Below are 12,715 nucleotides of genomic sequence, written 5' to 3'. Positions count from 1 at the left end.
GAATCGTGGTCCCAAGCAGCGAGCGGTTACTAACCCGTGCCGATTCCCGAGTTGGCGATGACGCCGGCGTCGGTCCACTGGTCGGCGCTGGAGACGGAATACGAGCGCTGGTGCCCGCCCATGCCGTCCGAGCCTCGGCTGTTGAAGGACATCAAGCTTACGCCGCTCGCCATCTGAGAGACCGACGAGCTGCTGCTAACCGAACCTGTCGAGACACAAAATCATTTTGATCAAATCTCAGCGGGAAGGAACAATAGGGAACCTTCTTTCAGTGTGTGACATGACTTAATATTTAGGTGTGATTCCTCCATCTGACCTTTCACATCATTCCTCCTGACCTCTCGTTCTCTCTTAATAGCCCCCCCCAAAAACCATAAAGCCCTTCCTCACTGACTGCAGCTCATTTCTCGATGCTGGCAGTCGATTCTGTCTCTGATTGCATTAATATTCATGACAATAATTAGTACACGAGTACGCCTCACTGAATATTCATGCTATTAGCTCGGCCTCCTGAACGCGACTGTGTGTGTGTGTGTGCTTAACAAACAGACGCGTGTCTCCTTTACGACATCTTTTGTCAGGTGCTAATCATCTCTTGCAGCTTTCATTCCAGCTGCCTTTATTGATCTCAATGAGAGTCGGAAATGAAAATGTTGATTCTCGAGGATGTCAAATTGTCTACCCCCCCCCCTCCTCCTCCTCACCTGGAATGTGTCCCAGTTGCAGGCTGCTCATGTCCTTGGTCAGCCCGTTGGTTTTGGGGCTGGGCATGACGGCGCAGGTGGACACGGCTCGCGGCGGCCGTTTACCCGGCACCTTCACCGTGGTCCTGAGTAGGTCAATCTCTTTCCCGTGGACGTTCTGCATATAGTCCTGAAAGGGATTACACAAAAAAAAAAAAAAAAAACTTCCAGTGACCCTTACATTTGTATTTGAATAGTGACGAGACTGACGAACAAAAACCGCACTAATCCCTTTAGATGGGCTCAAGTGGAGTCCAAACTCAAAAGAGGAGCAATGCTACTGATCATGAGGCCTGCTCTGATGTGTTTGGGAGGAACACTTCTTCAACCCCATGGTGAGGAGGCTTGGCATTATCGGAGCTTGCTGGAGATGAGAGGTGCTTCGCCACTTTAATGTCGACAAATTGATTCGTAAAATGTATTCGGTAGAACATTTCCATCGATGTCGTTACGTCTGGCGTTGTGTATTACTTTGACTGCTTGGAACCTTTTAATCCTCACACACTCGCACACACTTCCTTTCTTGTCCGGGGCTGACAAAAGGCCAATTGAAAGCCAAGTGCTCTTGATGGCGTCTTAACAAGCCACTGGAGAGCCATCGAGCCGGCAGCCCACTGGGTAAAGCCTGACACACAAAGACACACACGCGCATTTCGCCAACAGATTGACCGAGGTAATTGAGTCTCCATTTGCATCGGGGTACTTTCATCATCGGCCCAGTTGTCCTCTCGATTGCTCGGCGTCCGGGCCCCGATGTGTATCGACTGGATGCATCAACAGCAGGTGGCCGCGGTGTGTGCAAGTAGAAACGTGTGTGTGTGCGTAAAAGTGCTGACACAGATGAATCCATACGTAGATCGATGAAAGAGAAAAGACAAATTAAAAAAAAACAAATCTGTTATGTTAAAAGAGGCGGAGTCAAGGGCGGGGCTACAGGTGAGGACGAAGGGCTCACTCCACGGTGACTTGACAAAGGCGAGAGTTGCCTCACACTTTTCCCGGCCGCCAATAAGCATGTCGTTGTTTCCATCCGCTTAATTAGCGACATTAATGTGATTTCTTTGCACATAGTATGGCAATTAGCAGCGCTGATTGAGTTTCATCCGATTAGCCTCTGCAAACATGCTAATTGACGGCGAGCTTCTCAGGAAAACCAGTGTTTTTGCGCCCCGGGCATTTTGCGTGTACTCATGTGTTAAGTGATGACTTTTCGCACTAATTTACTGCATCAGCTCTTCTAATCGCTGACGGAAGCGCGAGCTTTGCTCAAGTGTGTCAGGAGAAGGCGCCAGAGGGAATGGAACCCACGACCTCGGGGAGCAGTCGCTCGGCTCCGGAGGGCTTCCGACATCAAGTGACACAAGCACGCCAACAGATGACAGAACGAAAAAAAGCAATGGTGGCAGATCGTGTTAATTCATTTGTGGGTCCTGAAATTGGGAAGAATTAGCGTGACTGATGCTCACAGTTGAAACGTGTCAAGAGAGCGTGAGACAGAGTGTTAATTATATATTTTTTAATTGTATTTATTATTTAAAAAATATTTTATTTATTATCTTATTCATTATATTGACCTAATAAATAAATAAATTAACTAAATTTTATTTATTATTATATTATTAATGATGTTCACCTAATAAATACATTTTTTTAATTGTATTTATTATTTTAAAAATATTTTATTTATTATTTTATTCATTATATTGACCTCATAAATAAATTAGCTAAATAAATAGACATTTTATTTATTATTATATCATTAATCATGTTCACCTAATAAATAAATGCATTTTTTAAAATTGTATTTATTATTTAAAAATATTTTATTTATTTTGTTCATTATATTGACCTAATAAATAAATTAACTAAATAAATAGACATTTTATTTATTATTAATCATGTTCACCTAATAAATAAATACATTTTTTAAATTGTATTTATTTAAAAAATATTTTATTTATTATTTTATTCATTATATCGACCTAATAAATAAATTAACTAAATAGACACTTTATTTATTATTATATTATTAATCATGTTCACCTAATAAATAAATACATAAATAGACATTTTATATTTATTTAAATTAGCCAAGTAGGAATTCAAGTGAGCGTGTGTGCACGTCTTACGTGGAGACTGGGGTGGTAGGTGAGCAGCCCATTGTCGCACAGCGTCACATACTTTTTCTTCCACTCCTTGTTGAGGGACTTGCCGCTCCTCTTCAGCAGCATACCCTGGAGACGAGCACGTATTGAGTATCGAAGCCAAACATGCAACGTGACTGCCCGATGCGGACACAACCATGTCGGAGGAAGCACACACTTTGCACAAAAGATTTATTGTTCGGTATCTCTGTCATAAATGAGCGTCATATCTTTACATTTTTCAACAAATTATGTCCAGCTACAAATTGCCTTGGGACGAAGGATACAGAAGATATATGGAGGAGTGAAATTTACATTCAAAATGTTCACCAGCCCTAAAAAAGAAAATCTTGTAGTTCAGTCAAGAGACAACGCTTCAATCAAAAAACATCCACTAACGAGTGCATTTAGTGCCATAATCACGCAATTGTCCGTCTCGGCGTACACGAGCGCCTTAACGAGCTTACGACATTGCCCGGCGTCATTTAATTGTCTGACTTTTTCCCTCTTCAGGCTTGTTAACGTCGCCGCTTCTCTGCTCGCCGCTCCTACGCGCATCAGCCGCGGCTGAGTGAGCAGCGAGGCCGGGCGACCGCCGCCCACACTTCATTTGTGCTCCGTTCATTAGGTGAGAGAGCACGAAGGTCGCGGAGATGGCGGCACGGCGAGGGGGAGGAGTGACGGAGGGGTAATGGGAGGCGGCGGCAGCGGATAAAACTGTCCACTGATTAGCAATTAAAGCCGTGCTGCCACGCGTGTCACTCCACTGGACCTCAACAACATTAACACGCCGACACAGGATATTAATAGAGTCCAGCCGTAAAGGGAGGGGGGAGGGGGGGAGGGGGCATGCGGCGGCAACACCCATGGAGGAGGAGACGAGGCGCTGCTCTCAACGCTCAGCTTTGATTAAGACAACCGGTGTTTGAGGGAAGAGCTCGAAATGAATTTGGGAGAGCCGGCGGTTGAGGGACCGAGGGGCGACCCAACATTTCCCGCGCTTCGCGGTGAAATCAGAAATAATACATCCTCAAAAAACAAAACAAATAAATAATTCAAGTGAAACCATCAGGTCCACTTTCCCAAGATGCGGAATGACTTGATAAACTGATCGTACAAAAATCCCCGATTTTTATTTATTTTGGGGTCATGTTGGGCTTGAACCCGGAAAACCCGATTTAGTCAGGACGGATCAAAACCAAGGAAGGTGATTCGGAAATATTCAGAAGGTGTACAAGATTGTCGTGAGTGCTCCACTGCTAACATTCCTCACGTTGGCCTCTCCGAAAGTCTTTTTGGGACAGGAGCTATCAGACTCGTTTGAGTCATCCGTCCTACGCGTGACACGCGATCGCTTTGCATGAGGCTAACCGAACGCCGACGGCTAACATGTTTCATTATGTGCGTCTACGGGCTCGGTGACACACGCGGCACGATTCGCCTTCGGGAGCGGCCTGGGCTGTCGTGACGGCGCGCAAGGTCCCCCGTGCGGGGAAATAAATATGTCCTCGGATATACTCACTTGGCACTTCCCCGCCACGTGAAGTATTGTGGCCTAGTGCTTAGGAAAAGGTCGATAGCTAGGGGGAGGGAGGGGGGGAGATGGCGGTGATGATGTCATTTGTTAAACGCCCCAAAAAATGTCCAAAGGCAAATGACGAGCGTCATAGTTAAGCTCAGGTAGAGGAAGCCGGACGGTGAATAAAGACTGAGAAGAAGTAGTGCTTCGCAAAGGTCGCCTGTTGGCGGGGGGGCTGAGCGATGAGGTCATTCATTAGATGACGCATCGTACCTGAGGCTCGTGCGGCAGACAAAGATGTTGGATGGGCCTGAGCGACCTTCCACAAAACTGGGACGTCACAATTTTCATGTTCAACTTTGTCGAGACTTAGCAATTAAGCCTAAGATTTAAGTATCGGTGATTATTATTTATTGGTTAGTCTAGAATCTCATGGGTGTCAAAGGTAAGGCCCGGGGGCCAGATACGGCCCGCCACGTCATTTCGTGCGGCCCCACCGAAACAAATTGTGCATCAACTTCAGGTGTCAAACAATAAAAATCGCAAATTGTCTTCACTTTTAGAAAATAGAGAAATTGCCAGCAATTTTTATTAGCATCCATCTTTTTTAAATATCTGAGCAGTTTTGAATGGCCCTACTACGTGGGGTTGCATCTAAAACTGGATAGGGGCTTTTGCGGACCGGACTTGGTGACCCCTGTATTAGATATTAGAGCTGGATTATATATATTTTTTAAAAGCAGTAAGTTTCGAATGGCTTAAACCAGACCAAGTGCTACTAGCGACATCATGCTAGCTTCTTTTGTGTGAAGCAGTAATGTTACTTTCCTGGTCTGCTCTTAACTAATAGAGTATTTAATCCCTCCATCACCCCGATGTTGCTCACACAATGGACGGGTCCCGTGTGAGATCCAAAAGGAGATGGAGGCGGCGCTTGATGGCGGCCGAGACAGAGTAGGGACACGCTTTGCGCAGAGCAGACGGCTCAGTGAGGGGCCGCGTCCCCTTTGTTCGTGGAAATCCCACAAGAGCAGGGAGCTAAATTGGAGGTGTCACCCTTGGACAGCAGACTTGTGGGGGGGGGTGACAGTGGGTGGGAGGGAAGCTGGACGCTGCCTCCGCTATCGCGCCGGCCATCGAAGCTCATCCATCATGCTTTCAGACAGCGCGTGTGTGCTCGCGGCGAGATTGCGGGCGGCGTGGCCAAACGGTTGATATGCGATCGGCGGAACGGGATCAAACTTTTACAAACTTTATTGGAAATCACTGTGCTAAAAACAGATTTTGAAGATTTGAAAAAAAAAAAAGGTTGACTCAGGGCTGCTTTCTCCCGAAATCCTTCAATTTAGCGATGGGGCTCACGAATGACGAACCCAAAAAGCTTACCGCAGCGGTTAGTTAGTTTTAGTGTATTAACAGACATAAAACACGAAGCGCCTCGGGCCGACGGCGGTCATCATGCGACGAGCCCGTGGCAAACAAAAAGTGGAAATGAGGCGTAATGAGTATGTTCTTTGATTGACGCCGGCGTGCCACGCTTTAATTATTCCTCCGACTAAAATGGGAGCGACGCCCCCTGCGAAAATCTCATTTGCAGGGGTGAGCGCGCGTGACAAAAATGTCATCATGGCCAAAATGGCTCCGAGCAGTGACAACCTTTCAACGGGGGAAATGATATTTTTCCGATCCGGCGAAATGCGGATCGTGTCACCCTCGTTAAAGCCTTGATAGCAGGTCTTTAATATTCACCGTCTTAATTAGGGCCACAGTTAATTTCATTAAATTCTTTGGCTGCTAAATGAAGCAGATTATGAGACATCTTTTATTGCCAAGCGTGAAATTACAGCCTGCGAGTCGCCAATGGCGGCCCAAACTAATGAATTACAGGGTAAATAACATCCGAATTAACCATGCAATTTAACTCCTGACAAAGCAGCGGGCGCCGAGAGGGGACGAGCACACTTGTCAAAACCAGCCAGCCCCGTGCTCGGCTTCAACATGGAGAGCCAATTACGCCGCTAATCGTTTCCTTCCAAGACAAGAGTTTCGTCCCGTGTCGGAAAGTACGCCGCGTATAGGAACGATCGGTGGGCGGGGTGACCAAAAATTCACCGGTACGTCCAAAGGTTTCCATTTTCACGTTGTAGTTTTGTTTTTTTATCAGTTTGTTTCTATTTTGGGCGAACAGTCACAACTGAAGTGATAATATTAATCCCAAAAAATAAATAATCAAGTTTATGTCATAGAGGTTGAGATGAATCGGGAAATCTCCAGGCCCTCTCTCTTCCCGTCAGGATTCTCTTCATCAGACATCATTCATAATCATTCCTTCCTGCAAGGCGCCCACACGACTTAATGTTGACTGACACCGGTTTGCTTTTTTCATCCGGCCGCGATCTGCTCCTGTCATTACGATTTCAGGTAATGTCGTTGACCTGCAACACGATTTCCCTTCAGAGTTGCCGTCATTTTTGGAATACGGGTTTCCCTGTTTTTTTGTAATTATTTGAATCCTGGCACGATTGGTCAAAATCACCGATTTGCGTCTCCGACATTTCTCAACGGCAGCCTCGGGTTCCTTTTTTCGCGCGAGTTTGTCGGTCCGTCACGAGTTCCTCAAACTCCTCGGTGAACTTGCCTGACAAGAGACTGGAGTGAGCCGTTTGCTTTCTCTGCGCCAATTAGCGGCTAATTAGCGAAGTGGAGCAGATGTGGAGGAGTAAACAAAGCTGGATGCATGCGCTGCATTCCAGGAGGGGAAAAAAAAAAAAAAAATGGCCCCACGGTTTATTATTCAGCGGGACATTTCACTCACCAATAGGTCTGCAGAAACTCATAGCGGAAGAATATTTCACCACGCCAACAGTTGAAGGAAAACAGCAATCAGAAATACGATAAGTTTTTTTTTTCCCCTGACTAGTTGGATTTGACCTCCCTGCGGCTGAGCGACGATAGCGTGACCAAAACGACCTCATCCGCTAATACGCGGATAAATGTGCATGTTTAAAAAAAAAAAAAAAAAGCCAAGTGTGTAAACATAATAGGTGCGCGGGACCAATTAGGCCCGACTGTTCCTGTTCCTGTGACCCGAGTACTGCAAACGGGTATTTTTAATGAGCGAGCTTCTCGCTCAAAAAAACGCTTTTCTTTAAGAAGAAGGCGGGCTGAAGCGCCGTCACCTCGAGTGGCCCGGAGTCGCTCTAATGAGATCAGGAGTGCTGACAGGTAAGCTCTCCCAGTTCAAACTCCCACAAACACCTCATCCCATTGATTTCCTCTCTAATCTTCATGACTGACAGCTCCTGCGCGGGCGCCCGATCGAGCCGTTTCGTTTGACCTCCCGGGCGAAGGCGCGGCGGGACACGCCGGAGAGAAACGTAGATTCCGACATCAAGCGTCCGCTTTCATTTCGACGGGGATAATGACGGACACGCGCGACATTTGTTTTACACTTGACATCGTGGACTTGGAGATAGACCGAGTCACGTGTTTACGCCACTCCGACTCAAAATGAACGCCACCAAAAATTTTGACTGTCCACTGAGTCGCATTTTTACATCACGGGTTCCCAAAAAAGACACCGGGAACGCCAATTAGTGACGCCTCCGCTGCCGTCTCGCCTGCGCTCTCTCTCCCGGTGAGACGTCCCCTAATCAGAGATGCAATTTGTTCATTAAGAGATTACAAACGAGGCTGCGGCGCCGACACGAGGGTCATGATTAGCGCTCGCTAATTGCCTGATATGCTCGTCGGGAGGAAAGCCTGCCGCCGCCGCCGCAAATTAAGCGCCGATTCCGCCGCGGCGGCGTCTCGCTCGCCCTCCCCTTCCTCTCGCGCCTTGAAAAACGCTACGGCGGGCGCCAAAGCGCTCAGCTGCAGATGAGAGGGGCAAAGGATGCAAAGGAAGCAGCTTGAAGTGCTACACGGCGGCGTCAAGTGGGCGATCAAGTGGGGGAACAGAGGGAGGGGCGGCGCCCGTCTCCTAATGATGCGCTCGGAGGACCCGGGAGAGCTCGGCGCTCTAATTGATGTCAAGTGTGTGTGATTTCACTCTTAATGAAGAGCTCGCAGACAGGAAGTCTTACCTGTTTGATGGGGATGGCTCGCCCGCTGCCGATGCTGTCGGCGCGAGCCTCCAGCCCTTTTTTATCCTTGTCCGTCTCGCTGGTCTTCCTCGACTGTGGAAGAGAAGCGAGGATGATCATTGGCGAATGCTAACCGTGTCGTGGAGGAGCCCCCCGAGCGAGCGCAAACTGACGGTGAAGAGGTTGGAGCGACGCTTGGACTGCTTGCGGACGGGCGTGGGCGTATTGGTGCTCTGCGGAACGTCGATGCGCAGCTCCTTCTGGCTGGTGCTCGGCGTGGACGGCACCGACGACGAGTAGTCGCTCAAACTGCCGCCGCCGTTACTTGTCTGAAACGACCGGACGTTCGGAAAGTCAGTTTGGTGTCATTTTGTTTGGAACAGCGGGTAAAAAAACGAAACATCAAAATGGGACAGTAGAAATTAAGATATACGTAATAATGTGAAAGTATTGAAAGGGAGGACAATTCCACGTCCAAAATACTACACCATCACATTTACACTCTTCATCATTTTTTATTTTTTTTATTTTTTTTTATTTTTTTTGTGAAGACTGCAATTCATTCTCATGTAGACTGATTTTTTTTTTTTCTTAAATTCAAATACTTTTTGGTTGAAATGACTTAAGCTGTCACGATCCAATTACAATTATTATTATTACACTCCACGATTACAAACTGGCATCATCGTAAGAAAAATTAATTTTAATACACATTATTATCCACAATTTGTTTATATTCTTGAATTAATACAGTACATTTGCATAGTTCTAAAAATTTTTTTTTATACGTTTGCTCCATTAAGGAACTTACATAATTACCACGTTTCAAACAAACGTATCAAAAAATAAACAATCGTTTGATTAATCACGAAACCAAAATAATCACGATTCATATGTTTTTGATATTTGAGCAGTCCTCGAGATGACTTTTTAATATGTGGAAAAAGTGACGTGCTACCTCACTGACCTGGTTGACCGGTACGTTGGGCACCTGCGTGGTGCAGATGGACGAGTGACTCGGCGAGTTTGGGAGCGATTTGCACGGGCCTATGGACAGCTGCTGCTTCTTCCGAGAGGCCACGATCTTCTGAGCAACTGCAAAACAAAACGATATTTTTGATATCGATGTTTAACCACGGCTGTGAAAGTAAAGCCAGTCCATCTCTGCGGCAAAAGAAAACCCGTCATCAGCAAGTAGAACATGGCGAACGTGGACTGCACACGGTCGCTCGAAAGGAGACGAGTTCAAACTTGACCGAGACTCGGATCCAATCAACACAGACGATTGTTTTAATTGAACTCGTTAAAGTTGGTTGATGAGGAGCCCAATCGTAAATATTTACCTCCCGCTGACACGGGGCGAGCCAAGGGCAGACGCTGAGAGAACATCTCGGAGGGGCGGAGCTGGCAAAGCAAGTTTCGCTCGCCATTACGACTTGTCGAGTTTGTCTGACGGATTTTCCGATGGACGAGACAAAAATGTCCAGATGTAATGTTAAGCATTTTTTTTTTTGCTTACACATGCAGATATTATAAAAATCTTAAGAGTCGACTTCCCACTTTAAGAACAGTTATTATAAGGATGCGCTAAACATTTAAACCGCACATTTAACGTAATAATTAACAATTTATCTCTCGCCATCAATCACAACCCTGATGTGAGAGGCGAGCGCTTTAACGTTAACGTCGGCGCTCTTATCAGATTTATGGCGGAACGTCACATAAAGATGGTGGTCGGGGCTGGTGGGCGGAGCCGCTGATTCCGCAGTCTGGAGAGTTCAACTGTGACATTTAATTTATAAATATCATCTCACAAGTTGCGCCAGTGAAACACAAACTTTAAAAAAAAAACCACACAATTACAAAAACAAAGCGGGCAACTTTTTGTTTTCATGGTCGACTTCTCCTAATAGCTAGCACATGTGTAGCCTGCAGGTGAACCTCACGTGTGTATGTGTTGCGTTGGATGAACATTAGCGAGTGCTCATCTCAGCTTGTTAGAGAGTGTGAACGATGTGCTCGACTTCCACGCTCTGACAGATGAGGACGAAGCCACAGACGTGTGTGTGTGTGCATTTGAGGCTCATGTCGCCGTAATTAGGCTAATTAAATTAGCACGCTGATGGACGAGGACCACAGCGTAGTCAACCTCGCCCCTGCCCCCTCCTTCCCTCACGCAGAGGTCACTTCTCCCAACCGGACGAGGCTTCGCTTCTCATTACACGTCTAACGCGCGCGCACGCGGAGTCACAAACGAAAACAAATAAGCTAGTCGGCAAAGCATTAGGCAAATGAAAAATAAAAAAATCTTTCAAATATGAGTGGCTGCCATGGCAACAAGACGGATCAAATCTGTAAACGGTGTCCCTCATCCATGTTTTGTAATTTTGAGACGGTCTCGCAAAAAGCTTCTTTAATAGTTAAAATGTTCATTTTTTTTTTTTTTAAAGGGACACAAGCCAAATTGCAAGGTCACATCATCTCCAACATGCATTCGCAAATAATCACGTTCAAGAGGGGGACAGATTTTTTTTTTTTAAACTTTTCTAAACAACACAACATGGCTCAGCCCAGTTGGACACATAAACTGCTAACGTAAGTTTTAGCGAGGATCAGGATTGTCCGAGCGTATGGACGCGGCAGATGTGGTCCGCGGAATAGTCGCCCGCCATGTCTGGACCTGGCGCGCCTGTCCTTTAATGGGTCGGTGTTTTATGAATCCGCCCGGGGAAGGCTCTCGTCTCGCAGCGCCCCTCCTTGCCTTGCTCCCCTCGCTATGATAAAACTTAATTGCTGTTCGGTTAGAGCTAAATAGCTGAGCGGGTCAATTTCCCCCCTAATTGACGGGCGATTAAGAGTTGGCGAATGTGCGGCGGGGGAATGTGACCTTCCCACAAGACTGGACTCTGCAATCAAGATTCTCACCGTCCTGGAAGACTCGCTCCACGTTGAGGCCGTAGGTGGCGCACGTTTCGTAGTAGGTGCAGCGCTTCAGGTCGTTGGACAGTCTTCGGGCCCGGCTGTCGTCAATCACCCTCGGGTTGGACGAGCTGATGGCGTCTGTGGAAAACACCTTCGATATCAGCGAATTGATCCAAACTCAAAAATTCATTTATGGTCTTTGTCATTAACGCATTAATATCGAATATCTAGGCACTGTTTAATCAATGCCAAAGTCACAGGCTTGTCGATTTAAGATGCAGTACAAATTGTTATGTGGCGCCATCTGCTGGCGAAAGTGAGAATCAAAGCAACAAGACTACTGCAATTTTTCTTCGAGATGACCAACCAATCAAACAGAACATTCTCAACCAATATGAAATATAAAAATGTATGCAATTTGGGAAATCTTCAAAAAATCTACATAACACATTTAATAATAATTTTAACTGTGTATTTTCTTTGAGTTGACTTTTATAATTATTTGTGAGATAGTAAATGTAAATGACAAAGTGTTCTCAATTAGCTTAAATGGTAAAAAAAACACATTGAAAAAAAAATTGAAAATAGTTTTTCCCCCCAATTCAAACAAATAAAAGGGCTCTGACATTCTTCAGTCAAGATAATTAATTAATCATCCATTTTGCTTGTTTCTACAGGGGCCACGGGCATGCAAATTTAACTTTATTTTAATTAAAAAAATTATTGGATATATGAATAAAGTGAGTTACGATGTTGATCTGGGGAACTCCATCAGGGGAACGCAATAGGCCAAGATAACGCTGTAGTGTACTGCTTGGTGCCCTTTGCGTGGCTGCAATAACTCTCCACTAGGTGGCAGCAGTGCATCATAAAAAAATAATTGCAACACGTTAGTGGATTAATGTTTGTGTTTCAGACCTTGCGTGCCAACTAAGACCAGGGGCAGGTCGGCAGCGTTCCTGTAGTTGGCAAGACGGCTGAAGTAATGATAAACGGTTTGGAAGCTGATCTCATCCTCCAGACTGAAGACAAAGATGACTGCATCAACCCACAGAGCGAACTGCAGATGAGAAAAAAAAAAAAAAAAAAAAAAAAAAAAAAAAAAAAAAAAAGCCAATGAACAATACGGCTCATCACATCGTGAACCGATTAAACAAAGTCGATTGTTACCTGTGCCTCCGGTGGGCCTCCTTCATCCCTGATGAGCAGCAGATGACTCTGCCCATCAACCACCATCTCCTTCTTAAACCGTCCACCTAAAAGAAGCATTTTGCGCATGACATCATCAGATTAGTCATCCTC

At 45.8% G+C, this 12,715-nt stretch overlaps 1 protein-coding gene across 7 annotated transcripts in view; it reads right to left on the bottom strand.

Annotated features, from left to right (window-relative positions):
• Positions 1 to 12,715, bottom strand: part of agap1 (ArfGAP with GTPase domain, ankyrin repeat and PH domain 1) — a 40,994-nt gene that overhangs the window by 14,545 nt on the left and 13,734 nt on the right. For 4 of the 7 annotated variants that reach the window (XM_049755934.1, XM_049755935.2, XM_049755930.2 and 1 more), the window contains 9 exons: positions 12,584 to 12,669; positions 12,332 to 12,473; positions 11,417 to 11,551; positions 9,450 to 9,586; positions 8,665 to 8,820; positions 8,492 to 8,584; positions 2,873 to 2,977; positions 705 to 873; positions 35 to 205 (listed from right to left, as the gene is read on the bottom strand). In XM_049755934.1, coding sequence (XP_049611891.1) covers positions 35 to 205; positions 705 to 873; positions 2,873 to 2,977; positions 8,492 to 8,584; positions 8,665 to 8,820; positions 9,450 to 9,586; positions 11,417 to 11,551; positions 12,332 to 12,473; positions 12,584 to 12,669 — 1,194 coding nt within the window. The remainder of the gene's footprint in view (positions 1 to 34; positions 206 to 704; positions 874 to 2,872; positions 2,978 to 8,491; positions 8,585 to 8,664; positions 8,821 to 9,449; positions 9,587 to 11,416; positions 11,552 to 12,331; positions 12,474 to 12,583; positions 12,670 to 12,715) is intronic. The other 3 variants (XM_049755936.1, XM_049755931.2, XM_049755933.2) reach the window with 1 other exon arrangement.

Source organism: Syngnathus scovelli, chromosome 2, assembly GCF_024217435.2.
Source record: "Syngnathus scovelli strain Florida chromosome 2, RoL_Ssco_1.2, whole genome shotgun sequence".
NCBI lineage: Eukaryota > Metazoa > Chordata > Actinopteri > Syngnathiformes > Syngnathidae > Syngnathus > Syngnathus scovelli.
This window is presented reverse-complemented; position numbering and strand designations above follow the sequence as displayed.